The following is a 16,111-nucleotide window of genomic DNA, read 5'->3' as shown; positions in this document are numbered from 1 at the left end:
GTTCATTTGCTATTATTGTCTCCCATTTTGAAGGCTGTCTTTTCACCTTGCTCATAGTTTCCTTCATTGTGCAAAAGCTTTTAAGTTTAATTAGGTCCCATTTGTTTATTTTTGCTTTTATTTCCATTACTCTGGGAGGTGGGTCATAGAGGATCCTGCTGTGATTTATGTCAGAGTGTTTTGCCTATGTTGTCCTCTAGGAGTTTTATAGTTTTTGGTCTTACATTTAGATCTTTAATCCACTTTGAGTTTATTTCTGTGTATAGTGTTAGAAAGTGTTATAGTTTCATTCTTTTACAGATGGTTGACCAGTTTTCCCAGTACCACTTGTTAAAGAGATTGTCTTTGTCCATTGTATATTCTTGCCTCCTTTGTCAAAGATAAGGTGTCCATAGGTGCGTGGATTTATCTCTGGGCTTTCTATTTTCTTCCATTGATCTGTAGTTCTGTATTTCTGTCTTTGTGCCAGTACCATACTGTCTTGATGACTGTGGCTTTGTAGTATAGTCTGAAGTCAAGCAGGTTGATTCCTCCAGTTCCATTCTTCTTTCTCAAGATTGCTTTGGCTATTTGAGGTTTTTTGTATTCCCATACAAATTGTGAAATTATTTGATCTAATTCTCTGAAAATTACCATTGGTAGCTTGATAGGGATTGCATTGAATCTAAAGATTGCTTTGGGTATTATACTCACTTTCCCTATATTGATTCTTCCAATCCATGAACACGGTATATTTCTCCATCTATTTGTGTCATCTTTGATTTCTTTCATCAGTGTTTTATAGTTTTCTGTATATAGGTCCTTTGTTTTTTAGGTAGATATATTCCGAAGTATTTTATTCTTTTTGTTGCAGTGGTGAATGGGATTGTTTCCTCAATTTCTCTTTCTGTTTTCTCAGTGTATAGGAATTTAAAGGATTTCTGTGTGTTAATTTTATATCCTGCAACTTTTCTATATTCATTCATTAGCTCTAGTGATTTTCTGGTGGAGTCTTTAGGGTTTTCTATGTAGAGGATCATGTCATCTGCAAACATTGAGAGTTTTACTTCTTTTCCAGTCTGGATTCCTTTTCTTTCTTTTTCTGCTCTGATTGCTGTGGCCAAAACTTCCAAAACTATGTTGAATAGTAGTGGTGAGAGTGGGCACCCTTGTGTTGTTCCTGAGTTTAGGGGAAAGGCTTTCAATTTTTCACCTTTGAGGATAATGTTTGCTGTGGGTTTGTCATATATAGCTTTTATTATGTTGAGGTATGTTCCTTCTAGTCCTTCTTTCTGGAGGGTTTTATCATAAATGAATGTTGAATTTTGTGAAAGGCTTTCTCTGCATCTATTGAGATAATCATATGTTTTTTATCTTTCAATTTGTTAATGTGCTGTATTACATTGATTGATTTCTGGATATTGGAGAATCCTTGCATCCCTGGGATAAAGCCCACGTGGTCATGATGTATGATCGTTTTCATATGTTGTTGGATTCTGTTTGCTAGAATTTTATTAAGGATTTTTGCATCTATGTTCATCAGTGATATTGGCCTGTAGTTTTCTTTTTCTGTGGCATCTTTGTCGGGTTTTGGAATTAGGGTGATGGTGGCCTCATAGAATGAGTTTGACAGTTTACCTTCCTCTGCAATTTTCTAGAAGAGTTTGAGTAAGATAGGTGTTAGCTCTTCTCTAAATTTTTGGTAGAATTCAGCTGTGAAGCCGTCTGGTCCTGGGTTTTTGTTTGCTGGAAGATTTCTAATTATAGTTTTGATATTCGTGCTTGTCATGGGTCCGTTAAGATTTTCTATTTCTTCCTGGTTCAGTTTTGGAAAGTTATACTTTTCTAAGAATTTTTCCATTTCTTCCAAGTTGTCCATTTTATTGGCATATAGTTGCTGATAGCAGTCTCTTATGATCCTTTGTATTTCTGTTTTGTCTGTTGTGATTTCTCCATTTTCTTTTCTAATTTTGTTGATTTGATTCTTCTCCCTTTGTTTCTTGATGAGTCTGGCTAATGGTTTGTCAATTTTATTTATCTTCTCAAAGAACCAGCTTTTAGCTTTGTTGATTTTTGCTATGGTCTCTTTTGTTTGTTTTGCATTTATTTCTGCCCTAATTTTTTAGATTCCTTTCCTTCTACTAACCCTGGGGTTCTTCATTTCTTCCTTTTCTAGTTGCTTTAGGTGGAGAGTTAGGTTATTTATTTGACTTTTTTCTTGTTTCTTGAGGTAAACCTGTATTGCTATGAACCTTCCCCTAAGCACTGCTTTTTCAGTGTCCCATAGGTTTGGGGTTGTTGTGTTTTCATTTTCATTCATTTCTATGCATATTTTGATTTCTGTTTTGGTTTCTTCTGTGATTTGTTGGTTATTCAGCAGCATGTTGTTCAGCTTCCATATATTGGAATTTTTAATAGCTTTTCTCCTGTAGTTGACATGTAATTTTACTACATTGTGGTCAGAAAAGATGCTTGGAATGATTTCAATTTTTTTGAATTTACCAAGGTTAGTCTTATGGCCAGGATGTGATCTATCCTGGATAAGGTTCCCTGTACACTTGAGAAAAAGGTGAAATTCCTCATTTTGGGGTGAAATGTCCTATAGATATCAATTAGGTCTAACTGGTCCATTGTATCATTTAAAGTTTGTGTTTCCTTGTTAATTTTGTTTAATTGATCTATCCATAGGTGTGAGTGGGGTATTAAAGTCTCCCACTATTGTTGTGTTATTGTTAATTTCCCCTTTCATACTTGTTAACATTTGTCTTACACATTGCGGTGCTCCTATGTTGGGTGCACATATATTTATAATTGTTATATCTTCTTCTTGGATTGATCCTTTGATCATTATGTAGTGTCCTTCTTTGTCTCTTTTCACAGCCTTTATTTTAAAGTGTATTTTATCTGATATGAGTATTGGTCCTCCTGCTTTCTTTTCGTCTCTACTTGCATGGAATATCTTTTTCCAGCCCTTCACTTTCAGTCCGTATGTGTCCCTTGTTTTGAGGTGGGTCTCTTGTAGACAGCATATATAGGGGTCTTGTTTTTGTATCCATCTAGCCAGTCTTTGTCTTTGGGTTGGAGCATTGACTCCATTTAAGGTAATTATTGACTCCAATTTAAGGTAATTATTGATAAGTATGATCCCGTTGCCATTTACTTTGTTATTCTGGGTTTGAGTTTATACACTCTTTCTGTGTTTCCTGTCTAGAGAAGATCCTTTCGCATTTGTTGGAGAGCTGGTTTGGTGATGCTGAATTCTCTCAGCTTTTGCTTGTCTGTAAAGCTTTTGATTTCTCCTTCATATTTGAATGAGATCCTTGCTGGATACAGTAATCTGGGTTGTAGGTTTTTCTCTCTCATCCCTTTAAGTATGTCCTGCCATTCCCTTCTGGCCTGAAGAGTTTCTATTGAAAGATCAGCTGTTATCCTTATGGGAATACCCTTGTGTGTTATTTGTTTTTCCCTTGCTGCTTTTAATATTTGTTCTGTGTTTGAACTTTGTTAATTTGATTAATATGTGTCTTGGGGTGTTTTTCCATGGGTTTATCCTATTTGGGAGTCTCTGGGTTTCTTGGACTTGGGTGACTATTTCCTTCCCCATTTTAGGGGAAGTTTTCAACTATTATGTCCTCAAGTTTTTTCTCATGGCCTTTCTTTTTGTCTTCTTCTTCTGGGACTCCTATGATTCGAATGTTGGGGCGTTTCACATTGTCCCAGATGTCTCTGAGGTTGTCCTCATTTCTTTTAATTCTTTTTTCATTTTTTCCTCTCTGCTTCATTTATTTCCACCATTCTATCTTCCACCTCACTTATCCTATCTTCTGCCTCCGTTATTCTACTGTTTGTTCCCTCCAGAGTGTTTTTGATCTCATTTATTGCCTTATTCTTTTTTATTTCTTCTAGGTCCTTGTTAAACATTTCTTGCATTTTCTCAATCCTTGTCCCCAGGCTATTTATCCATAACTCCATTTTGTTTTGAGGATGTTGGATCACTTTTACTATCATTATTCTGAATTCTTTTTCAGGTAGACTCCCTATCTCCTCCTCTTTGGTTTGGTTTGGTGGGCATTTATCATGTTCCTCTATTTGCTGAGTATTTCTCTGCCTTTTCATCTTGTTTAGATTGCTGTGTTTGGGGTAGCCTTCCTATATGCTGGTAGTTTGTGGTTCCTCTTTATTGTGGAGGTTGCTCCCTTTGGGTGTGGTTGGACAGGTGGCTTGTCAAGGTTTCCTGGTTAGGGAAGCTTGCCTCGGTGTTCTGCTGGGTGAATCTGGATTTCTTCTGTCTGGAGTGCAATGAAGTGTCCAGTAGTGAGTTATGAGATGTCAGTGGGTTTGGTGTGACTTTGGGCAGCCTGTATATTGAAGCTCGGGGCTATTTTCCTGCATTGCTGGAGAATTTGCCTGGTATGTCTTGCTCTGGAACTTGTTGGTTCTTGGGTGGTGCTTGGTTTCAGTGTAGGTGTGGAGGCTTTTGGATGAGCTCTTATCGATTAGTGCTCCCTGCTTTCAAGAGTTCTCTGGTGTTCTCAGGTTTTGGACTTAAGCCTCCTATCTCTGGTTTTCAGTCTTATTCTTACAGTAGCTTCTAGACTTCTCCATCTACACAGCACCGATGATAAAACATCTGGGTTAATAATGAAAAGATTCTCCACAGTGAGGTACGCCTGGAGAGGTTCACACAGTTACATGGAGAACAGAAGCGGGAGATGGGAGAGGTGACCACGAGGAGAAGAGGGGGAATGAAAAGGGGAGAGAGCAAGCTAGCCAGTAATCAATTCCCTGTGTGCTCTCCACAGTCTGGACCCCTCAGAGAGGTTCACGGAATTACACAGAGAAGAGAAGAGGGAGGAAGGAGACAGAGGTGACCAGGAGGAGAAAAGGAGGAATCAAAAGGAGAGAGACAGATCCATGCAGTAATCAGTTCCCTAATTGTTCTCCACAACCTGGAACACAAAGAGATTCACAGAGTTGGGTAGAGAAGAGAAGGGGGAGGGAGGAGATAGAGGTAACATGGTGGAGAAAAAGGAGGGTCAAAAGGGGGAGAGAGCAATCAAGCCAGTAATCACACTCCCAGGTAAAAACAGGTATTGAAGATTGGGTTCTTAAAAGTACAAAATTGATAGCAAATACCAGAAAGCAAAGATTAAAAATTTAGAGTGGAGGTTAGACTCTCAAAAATACAATATTAAACAAAACAAAGTCACAAAAATTATAAAATATATATATGAAGTTTGCTTTAAAAATAGGGTCTTTTTTGCAAGGTAATATTAGGTTATAAAAATGAAAATTCAAGGAGTAATGACTTAAAAAACTTTTTTAAAAGTTAAAAAAAATGATAATAGTAAAAATATATCTAGGAATTTCTCTGTAGCTGTTTTGGGCAGTGTGGGGTCAGTTCAGTTTCAGATAGTTCCTTGGTCCGGCTTATACTTCTCACGATCTATAGGCCCCTTCCAATGTAGTCAGTGTTAACTCCAGGATCTCAATCTGTTGCATCTGTCACTTCCAATGTGGTTCTCTTTGTTTATTATAGCTTCTTATGTTTGCTGGTCTCTTCGGTTTCTAATTTCTACCCTGACACAAGGGGATGAAGGTGTTCACTTATTTAGGCTCACTTATTCAGTCATGCTGTGGGGAGGGAGGAACACTACAAACAAATATCGCTGGCCTGTGTGGGGAGTGCTCACAGTGTCTTGGCTGCACTGGGTTTGTCCTCACTCACAGCGCGTACGCTTTCCCAGTCTACACTTCTCAGGCTCTAGCTTGCTCTGCCGGGGAAATATCTGTGGCAGGCCTGGGTTGCGTGTACTTCCCAGGTCTAAGCCGCTCAGGTTCAGGTTCTTGGGTACTCCACAAAGGCACAGACTCAGTTGGGCCTGCGTTTTGTGCCCTTCCCAGGTCTGAGCAGCTCAGGCAACCAGGTGCTTGGTGAGCACATTCTCCCCAGGTAGGGCGGTTTGGTAACTTCTCCTCTTTTAAGACTCCCTTCTTGGGATGGGTCTCTATCCCTTCCTCTTTTGCCTCTTTTTTTAATCTTTTATATTTTGTCCTACCTACTTTCGAAGACAATGGGCTGCCTTTCTGGGTGCCTGATGTCCTCTGCCAGCACTCAGAAGTTGTTTTGTGGAGTTTGCCCAGCATTCAAATGTTCTTTTGATGAATTTGTGGGGGAGAATGTGGTCTCCCCATCCTATTCTTCTGCCATCTTCTGAGTCCAGTCTCTGAATGTTGAGTGTTAAGCCAACTTTTTCACTCTCCTCTTTCACTTTCATCAAGAGGCTCTTTAGTTCTTCAGTTTCTGCCATAAGGGTGGTGTCATCTGCATATCTGAGGTTATTGATATTTCTCCCAGCAGTCTTGATTCCAGCTTGTGCTTCATCCAGCCCAGCGTTTCTCATGATGTACTCTGCATATAAGTTAAATAAGCAGGATGACAATATATAGCCTTGATGTACTCCTTCCCATATTTGGAACTAGCCTGTTGTTTCATGTCCAGTTCTAACTATTGCTTCCTGACCTGCATGCAGATTTCTCAAGAGGCAGGTCAGGTGGTCTGGTATTCCCATCTCTTTAAGAATTTTCCAGAGTTTGTTGTGGTCCACACAGTCAAAGGCTTTGGCATAGTCAATGAAGCAGAAGTAGATGTTTTTGTGGAGCTCACTTGCTTTTTCAATGATCCAGCCGATGTTGGCAATTTGATCTCTGGTTCTTCTGCCTTTTCTAAATCCAGCTTGAACATCTGGAAGTTCACAGTTCATGTACTTTTGAATCCTGGCTTGGAGAATCTTGAGCATTTCTTTAGTAGCGTGTGAGATGAGTACAATTGTGCAGTAGTTTGAGCCTTTGGCATTGCCTTTCTTTGGGATTGGAATGAAAACTGATCTTTTTATTTATTAGAAGGATGTTATTTTCCAAAGCTAAATAATAAAGATTGGCTAAATGTTTTGAAGACTTTTTCTAGTTCTGAAAGCCTCATTATTAAATGACAGTCACTGCTATGAGTAATTTTTTTACATTAAGAGTTACAAGGAATGTGAGTAAGACGTGTTTGCTACCTATGAAGAGTTTACATTTTTAGTAGGGCAATGATATAAACTCACAGATGACTACAAAAATAAGAGGATTGGAGTATAGAAGGAATTTAAGGGAGATAGAAGCAAAGTGTTAGGATTGTTCAAATTAGATCTCTTTCATGTTCAGTTGGGTAGCTCAAGGTGGGCCACAAAAGAGATTGTTCACGTATTTCAGATAACTAATGAGGCTAGAATGCCCTTTTAATTTGGGCCACAAATAGAAGAGTCTATACTTGATTTTATAAGTTTCAGCTCCCCAGTTATTTTCCCCCAGGTGCAGAGAAAGCAATAATTATCCAGGGCTAGGGAGTGGTTAAGAGCTCAGTGGAAAGGTCAAAGAGGGTATTTTCTATAAGAATTAAAAACTCCATTTTTTGATTGGTAACTTTATTCTTTTATATTAACATCATTAAAATGAAATATCACATTTCAGATTTCCATGTCTACTAAAGCTTCTTGAATTTGAGGCCCAAATTAACTCCTAATCTCACCAGATTTATCTAGGATATGATATTGGCTTTCTGATTCTGTATGCTGTAAGGTAGTGTGACAGACCTAGAACATTATCTTAGATTGCCTCATTTTGTGATAATTATTTTATTATACCTTTCTGCTTATAGCTTAATTTGGAATTTTTATTAAGTGATGGCAGCAATCTTGTATTATTTTTTAACTCTAAAACTCATAAATTAAGAGTGGTAGAATGTAAAATAAGCAGGTTTAGGCAGCAAGCACAGTTATTATAAAAACGTTTTGAATTATATGGACCTCAATAATTTGATAGTGATTTCCTAGAACCTGATAATTAGCTTAAGGTTCTCTCAATAGTTTGATATTGTTTATGTATAAAAACAGTATAGATTTCTGAAAAGTTTATGCATATAACAAAATATATATTTTTTATATGTATATTTACTGATTGTGTCTAGCCATTCTAGAAGACTTTGAAATACTGATTTGAAATGTTGGCAGTAGAGAATTCCTTATTTAGAATTTCTGAAAGTGTTTTTCTAATAACATTGATTTTTATGATTTCAAGAAATACTGATTTATTATATTTTACTAATTGGGGTTATATTGTATGTACATTTTGAAATCCTATGTTTTTTCTGCTTAATGTTGTAGTATGAGAATTCTCCATGTTTTTAATTACTGTGAGAATATTTTTAGTTTCTGTTTATTAGCATTTGTCTTTATGTGTATGTCACATAGTTTATATAATATTACTTCTGTTATTAAAGACTTAGATTGTTTACAGGTTTTCACTGTTGTTTGTAGAATGGTGACAAAATCCTTGTCAAAAAGCTGTGAAACTTATATTGTGTATATATATTTATTTCATTTAAGGTTTGAATGTTGTTTAGTGTTTAAAAAATCATTATTTTACTAAGTGTCATGTTGGCCTGGGGTTTCAATTGCTTAATTTGTGACTAGAAACCATTTTTCCTCTTCCAGGGTATAAAACCAGCCAGTTTTGATAAAGTCACTGATCCTGAAGTGAAAGAAATCATCGAGGGATGTATTCGTCAAAACAAATCTGAAAGGTGGGTGCATATATAGTGAAATGACATAACTGATGGATGAATTTTTCTCTTATCTTGCTTTGGGTCTTTTTCTGACCTTTGAATCATGCTGGGTATGACTTTTGAGTGGAAGCCAAACCACACTGTCTATAGTAAAGTGTATTATTGCATCTGTTGCCATTTTAAATTGATATTATGTGTTGAATTTTTCTTGAACTGATATTAAGCTTCATCACTTTTAGCCATCAGTTTAACAGTCCCCTCTCAGGTAAACTTTCTTCTAACAGTTGATAGATAGTGGAGAGTTTCTGCATTGTCAACTTCACATAAGTACTTAAATGGTTTTTTATGACAGTTTAAGAAAAATTTAACCATTAACTCACTAGCTGTTTTTTTTTTAATTTGTCCATATGTTCTTGTGTCATGATAATGGTAAAGCTGATAAGGCTATTTTTTTCAAGAAATTAGTAATTCTAAATTTATTTGTGTCACAATTTGTATTTTTCTCACAATTCATTTTAGTTTTAGCTTTTCCCTTTAATTTGAACTTTGGACAGTTGGTTACTTAAATTGGTAGGTTAGTGTTTTATCTCTAGTTGATTATGATCAAATCAGATAATAGATCTTTTATAGAAATTATTTACACCAGCATTTCACTGACTCTCTCTCATTTTTATTAGTTATCTAAGCTTACTATTGCATATCTTAAAATATAAAAAGCCCCTAAGATAAAGCCTGTTTAATTATAGCTTTATTATACAACATTCTTTGTGTTTGCACCAATAGGCTATATCTATATATTTTAATTATGGTAAAATATAAATAACCTAAGATTTACCATTTTAATCATTCTTAAATGTACAATTAAGTGGCATTATGCACATTCACATTGTTGTACAATCATCACCACTATTTCCAAAACTTTCTCATCATCCCAAACAGAAACTCTGTGCCCATTAAATAGTAACTCCCCATTCCATTTCCCCTCACCCCCTGCCAATCTCTATTCTACTTAGTCTCTACCTCTTTTGTAGGTACCTCCTACCAGTGGAATAAAAATATTTGTTCTTTTGTGACATATAATATTTGTCTTTTTGTGCTCTCATATACACACCATTTTGTTTATCCATTCATCTGTTGATAGATACTTGGGTTATTTCTACCTTTTAGCTATTGTGAATAATGCAGCATGAACATTGGTGAACAAGTATCTTCTTGAATCTCTGCTTTCAGTTCTTTTTGGTATATACCTAAGAGTAGAATTACTGAATCATATGGTAATAATATGTTTAATTTTTTTTTGAAGAATGACCAATTTTTTTTCCACAGTGGCTGCATCATTTTGCATTCCTTTCAGCAACGTATGATGGTTCCAGTTTCTTAACATCCACACGAACTGTTTTTTGGTAATATCCATCTTAGTGGGTGTAAAGTGCTATCTCATTTTGGTTTTGATTTCCATTTCCTTAAGGACTAATAATGTTGAGTATCCTTTCATGTGTTTATCAGTCAGTCATTTGTATATTTTCTTTGGAGAATTATGTATTGAAGTCCTTTGCCTTTAGAAAAAAAATTGAGTTGTTTTATTGGTGTTTTTGAATTGTAGTTTAGGCACGCTTTTTTTTTTTAAAGCTATGCTAAAACTACTGTGTTGAAGTAGTTGTTTTAGTTTGGTTTCTGATTGCTTTTTATGCAGCATTTTAATTAGGATCTATTACCAAAGAACACTGGAATATTCAAAAAAGGTTCATGGCACATTAGTGTTTTGGAAAGAGCATAGGCTTCCACAGCAGAAGAAGATTCAAATCTGGAGTCACACTTAGCCAGTGTGATCTTGAGCAAGTTACTTAGGTGTTCCTCAAAATAGGTATTATTTTGATGATTAAAAAGATAATGAGTATAAAATACCTAACAGAGTAAGAAATATTTAATGAATGATACTATCTGCTGCTATTGCAGTGATTATTCCATAGTAAAATTATCTAGGCAAAACTTTCATTGAGAAGCAGAATGCTTAACTTGATTGTACATTCTTAAACACATCTCACCTCAGCCTTAAGACTAGTTAGTCTGAGCAAGCGTATTCTTTTCTTAAAAGCTGTCTTAAGTAAATGTTTGTCTCTTGATCACTAAAGTGTACAAGGTTGAAAATCCTCAACTTACAGGATACCATGCTGTCAACATGCTTTCAGTTCAGTCTCAGTTCAGTCTCAGTTCAGTCGCTCAGTCGTGTCTGACTCTTTGCAACCCCATGGACTACAGCATGCCAGGCTTCCCTGTCCATCACCAGCTCCTGGAGCTTGCTCAGACTCATGTCCATCAAATCAGTGATGCCTTCCAACTATGTTATCCTCTGTCGTCCCTTCTCCTCCTGCCTTCAATCTTTCCCAGCATCTGGGTCTTTTCCAGTGAGTCAGTTCTTCACGTTAGGTGGCCAAAGTACTGAAGCTTCAGCTTAAGCATCAGTCCTTCCAATGAATATTCAAGACTGATTTCCTTTAGGATTGACTGGTTTGATCTGCTTGCAGTCCAAGGCACTCTCAAGAGTCTTCTCCAACACCATAGGTCAAAAGCATCAATTCTTTGGTGCTCAGCTTTCTTTATGGTCCAACTCTCACATCCATACATGACTACTGGAAAAACCATAGCTTTTACTAGATGGACCTTTGTTGGCAAAGTAATGTCTCTACTTTTTAATATGCTGTCTAGGTTTGTCATAGCTTCTGTTTTAAATAGTATAGGAGGGGCTTTCTACATAGACATTATGGAATATATCAGTTTTAGCTCTCACTGGCCTGTAATTTAGATATTATTTCTCTATTTTAGAATTTGGTCAAAGAAAGGGAAATTACCTTTCCCAGCATATAAAAAAAATTTGAGCCTCTGTCTTTTTTTCTTCTCTTAACGTAATATTAGATTAATCCCTAATATTAGGCTGGAGTTGTATTCATTATGTGTATACTTTGGCCTAGGACACTGGCCTTAAATACTTCAAGAAAACTGTATGACTTTGATGAACTAAATTAGTTTCACCCATGGCATTCTCTAAAGAGTGAATGAAGTACATGGACTAGATTACTGTTAATTGAGTTAATGAGTTCTATTTATAAATTTTGTAAAAAAAAAGTTTGAATTGTTAATTTACTTTAGAGTTTATATATCTGGAAAAGTTTTTAGTTTCCTTGCTGACAATCCATTGTTAGACTTCTAGTGACTTAAGCCAGTGATTTAGGGAAGATACTGAATCCATCTAATGTACTGCAGCACTTTTCAAATTATCTCTAGGTGTACATTTAGGTATGTTAAACTTTAGTATCTGGATATGTTACTGTTAATGGTCCTTAATTAAGATCACTACAAATGCATGTTAATCGAGGTTTCTTTGCATCCTGGGTAATGATAAGTGGGATGTAAGATTAGGGTTTTATAATAAGACAAATTAATGGTTTAGTTAATAGAAAATTTTAAATAAAGTTGTTGCTTTGACAGATTTTTTACTGATTAAGTGTTCTATATCTTGTTTGTGATTGGAAGAATTGATAACAGGTTTGCATATTGTTTATTAGGTTGTCTATAAGGGACCTACTAAACCACGCATTTTTTGCGGAGGATACAGGACTAAGAGTGGAGTTGGCAGAGGAAGATGATTGCTCAAATTCATCCCTGGCTTTAAGACTCTGGGTCGAAGACCCTAAAAAATTGAAAGGCAAACATAAAGATAATGAAGCTATTGAATTCAGTTTCAATTTAGAAACAGATACACCTGAGGAAGTAGCATATGAAATGGTAAGTGAATCCTATCCCCAGCCTCCCCTCCTGTTATAGTATTGGGGTTGCATCCTTTCTCTTTATGATTGCTTTCTTTTCTCTCATTTTCTTTATTTAAATTGAAACTTTATTGTGAAATATATCTATGTAGCTGAGTATATTAAATTTGTATGTATAGTATAAAGAATAGTAAAACCGTACTTTTGTTAAGAAATGGAACAGTACTGGTACCTTAGAAGTTATCTGTGTGCCCCCTCCCACTTGCATTCCCCTCCCTCATCACTATAGATAATATCTACCCTGACTTTTAAAAAAATAATTTATTTATTTTAATTGGAGGCTATTTACAATATTGTGGTGGTTTTTGTCATACATCGACATGAGTCAGCCATGGATCTACCCTGACTTTTGTGTTACTCTTTCCTTTGCTTTTCATTATAGTGTACCTAAAGAATACATATTATTTTGTTTTGAAAACTAGAGTGCCCAGCACATACCTAGCTGGTTACTAAAGTTACTGTTAGGTGAAGATACCCAGGAGGGGTAAGCTGAACAGAGTCTCTTGGTCATAGTCTGGCTCAAGCTTCCCTGTGAGTTTATGAGAACTGAGTCTGGGAAGGTCAGACTTGTTAACCTCTACTTTCAGGCATCTGGGTGGGCCAGTAATCAGGGAACCTCTAATGTAATTATTTGTCTGTCTTTCTTCTTGAATTGGTCAGATTCTCCAGAGAATTATCTTTCGGTATCCTACCTGGAGGATAAGGATGTGGTTATTGGTGCATTTTGGTAGCCAAGTGGGGAGAGTGCTGGCAGTTTCTGCATATGGCATTCAGCATGCATATGGTCATTTAATCTTCTTGTTTTTCACATGATAGCCATACCTTCAACAGTGCCTGGTGTTCCCTGGTCCAGAGATACTTTTTTACCCTTTCCAGAGAACAAAATTTTAGACTTTTTGAGTAGGGGAGAAGCAATCACCCAAAGATGTGGAATGGAGGGTGGGAGATCGGAACCTAATACCTAACTACTTCTGAAAACCCTTTCACTTAGTCTTCCTTATTTTAGTCATCTCTTTTGACTTTATCCACTTCTATAAGTACCTGGTATGGCTAGTTCCTATGTATTATGAGTATTATTCAGTATAAATGAGAATGATTCTCAGCCTTCCCTGGCTCACCTTTTCCAATTATTATCTGTTTTCCACATCCCCAAATGTCCAAAAGGTTTGTTGTTGCTGTTGACTTTATTCTGTCTATCCTTGTGAGTTTATGACTTAAAAATCCACTTGCTCTGGGTTTTTTTGAACTTTGGGAAGGAGTGAAATTAAATACATGGATTCCATCTGACATTTTAATCATTTTTCCACTATGACAAAATTTCCCCAAATGTGTAGAACCTTGAGACATGCTTTAAGATACAGATTGTAGAACTGAGAAGGATATGCTATGACACCTCTTCAGGTCATTATCTCTGCTACTCATCCCTGTTCCTTTTAGACAACAAGCCCTTAACATCTCTCATGTTACTCTACTAACACCTAGTAAGATATAGCACTTTGCTATGAGCATACTTGCTCTGCCTAGAGTGCTGATTTCTGGACTTCATCTACCTCTGCCTCAGTAGCCTTCAAGTTCCTTGTTTTATTTAATCCAGGTCAGACTTTACCTTCTTCTGTGATTCTTTCTCTACCTTCACTAGAAAGGCTTATGCTCCTTTAGGGCTTTTGCAGCAGCTTATTTCTACCTCTTTATTTCATTTGAAATTAAGTTTTTATACATCTCTTACCACCAGCTTCTGTGTGCTTATAGGAAAAAGGACCAGCTTAGGCAATTATGTCTCTGGAGCCTAGTAATTTTTTTCCTATTCAAGGCTCTGGCATTTGTACATGTCTGATTAAGAAAGAACATTCAGTTCAGTTCAGTCGCTCAGTCGTGTCTGACTCTTTGCGACCGCATGAACCGCAGCACGCCAGGCCTCCCTGTCCATCACCAACTCCCGGAGTCCACACAAACCCATGTCCATTGTGTCGGTGATGACATCCAACCATCTCATCCTCTGTCGTCCCCTTGTCTTCTGGCCCTCAATCTTTCCCAACATTAGGGTCTTTTCAAATGAGTCAGCTCTCCGCATCAGGTGGCCAAAGTATTGGAGTTTCAGCTTCAACATCAGTCCCTCCAATGAACACCCAGGACCGATCTCCTTTAGGATGGACTGGTTGGATCTCCTTGCAGTCCAAGGGACTCTCAAGAGTCTTCTCCAACACCACAGGTCAAAAGCATCAGTTTTCTGCACTCAGCTTTCTTTATAGTCCAACTCTCACACCCATACATGAACACTGGAAAAACCATGGCCTTTACTAGACAGACTTTTGTTGACAAAGTAATGTCTCTGATTTTTAATATGCTGTCTAGATTGGTCATAACTTTCGTTCCAAGGAGTAAGCGTCTTTTAATTTCATGGCTGCAATCACCATTTGCGGTGATTTTGGAGCCCAGAAAAATAAAGTCAGCCACTGTTTCCACTGTTTCCCCATCTATTTGCCATGAAGTGATGGGACCGGATGCCATGATCTTAGTTTCCTGAATGTTGAGCTTTAAGCCAACTTTTTCACTCTCCTCTTTCACTTTCATCAAGAGGCTCTTTAGTTCCTCTTCACTTTCTGCCATAAGGGTGGTGTCATCTGCATATCTGAGGTGATTGATATTTCTCCCAGCAATCCTGATTCCAGCTTGTGCTTCCTCCAGCCCAGTGTTTCTCATGATGTACTCTGCATATAAGTTAAATAAGCAGGGTGACAATATACAGCTTTGACATACTTCTTTTCCTATTTGGAACCAGTCTGTTGTTCCATGTCCAGTTGTAACTGTTGCTTCCTGACCTGTATACAGGTTTCTCAAGAGGCAGGTCAGGTGGTCTGGTATGCCCATCCCTTTCAGAATTTTCCACAGTTTACTGTGATCCACACAGTCAAAGGCTTTGGCATAGTCAATAAAGCAGAAATAGATGTTTTTCTGGAACTCTCTTGCTTTTTCAATGATCCAGCGGATGTTGGCAATTTGATCTCTGGTTCCTTTGCCTTTTCTAAAACCAGCTTGAACATCTGAAAGTATGGTTCACATATTGCTGAAGCCTGGCTTGGAGAATTTTGAGCATCACTTTACTAGCGTGTGAGATAGTGCAATTGTGTGGTAGTTTGAGCATTCTTTGGCATTATTTTTCTTTGGGATTGGAATGAAAAATGACCGTTTCCTTTCAGGTATGACCTAAATCAAATCCCTTATGACTATACAGTGGAAGTGAGAAATAGATTTAAGGAACTAGATATGATAGACAGAGTACCTGATGAACTATGGACGGAGGTTCATGACATTGTACAGGAGACAGGAATCAAGACCATCCCCAAGAAAAAGAAGTGCAAAAAAGCAAAATAGCTGTCTGAGGAGGCCTTACAAAGAGATGTGTAAAGAAGAGAAGTGACAAGCAAAGTAGAAAAGGAAAGATATTCCCATTTGAATGCAGAGTTCCAAGGAATAGCAAGGACAGATAAGAAAGCCTTCCTCAGCGATCAATGCAAAGAAATAGAGGAAAACAATAGAATGGGAAAGACTAGAGATCTCTTCAAGAAAATTAGAGATACAAGGGAACATTTCATGCAAAGATGGGCTCAATAAAGAACAGAAATGGTATGGACCTAACAGAAGCAGGAGATATTAAGAAGAGTTGGCAGGAATACACAAAAGAACTGTACAAAAAAGATCTTCA

At 37.0% G+C, this 16,111-nt stretch overlaps 1 protein-coding gene across 4 annotated transcripts in view; it reads left to right on the top strand.

Annotated features, from left to right (window-relative positions):
* WNK3 (WNK lysine deficient protein kinase 3) overlaps nucleotides 1-16,111 on the top strand; it is a 162,641-nt gene that overhangs the window by 47,270 nt on the left and 99,260 nt on the right. For all 4 annotated transcript variants that reach the window (XM_043459314.1, XM_043459312.1, XM_043459313.1 and 1 more), the window contains exons 6-7: nucleotides 8,514-8,602; nucleotides 12,148-12,367. In XM_043459314.1, coding sequence (XP_043315249.1) covers nucleotides 8,514-8,602; nucleotides 12,148-12,367 — 309 coding nt within the window. The remainder of the gene's footprint in view (nucleotides 1-8,513; nucleotides 8,603-12,147; nucleotides 12,368-16,111) is intronic.

The sequence above is a fragment of the Cervus canadensis genome, chromosome X (assembly GCF_019320065.1).
Source record: "Cervus canadensis isolate Bull #8, Minnesota chromosome X, ASM1932006v1, whole genome shotgun sequence".
NCBI classification, from domain to species: Eukaryota; Metazoa; Chordata; class Mammalia; order Artiodactyla; family Cervidae; genus Cervus; species Cervus canadensis.
This window is presented reverse-complemented; position numbering and strand designations above follow the sequence as displayed.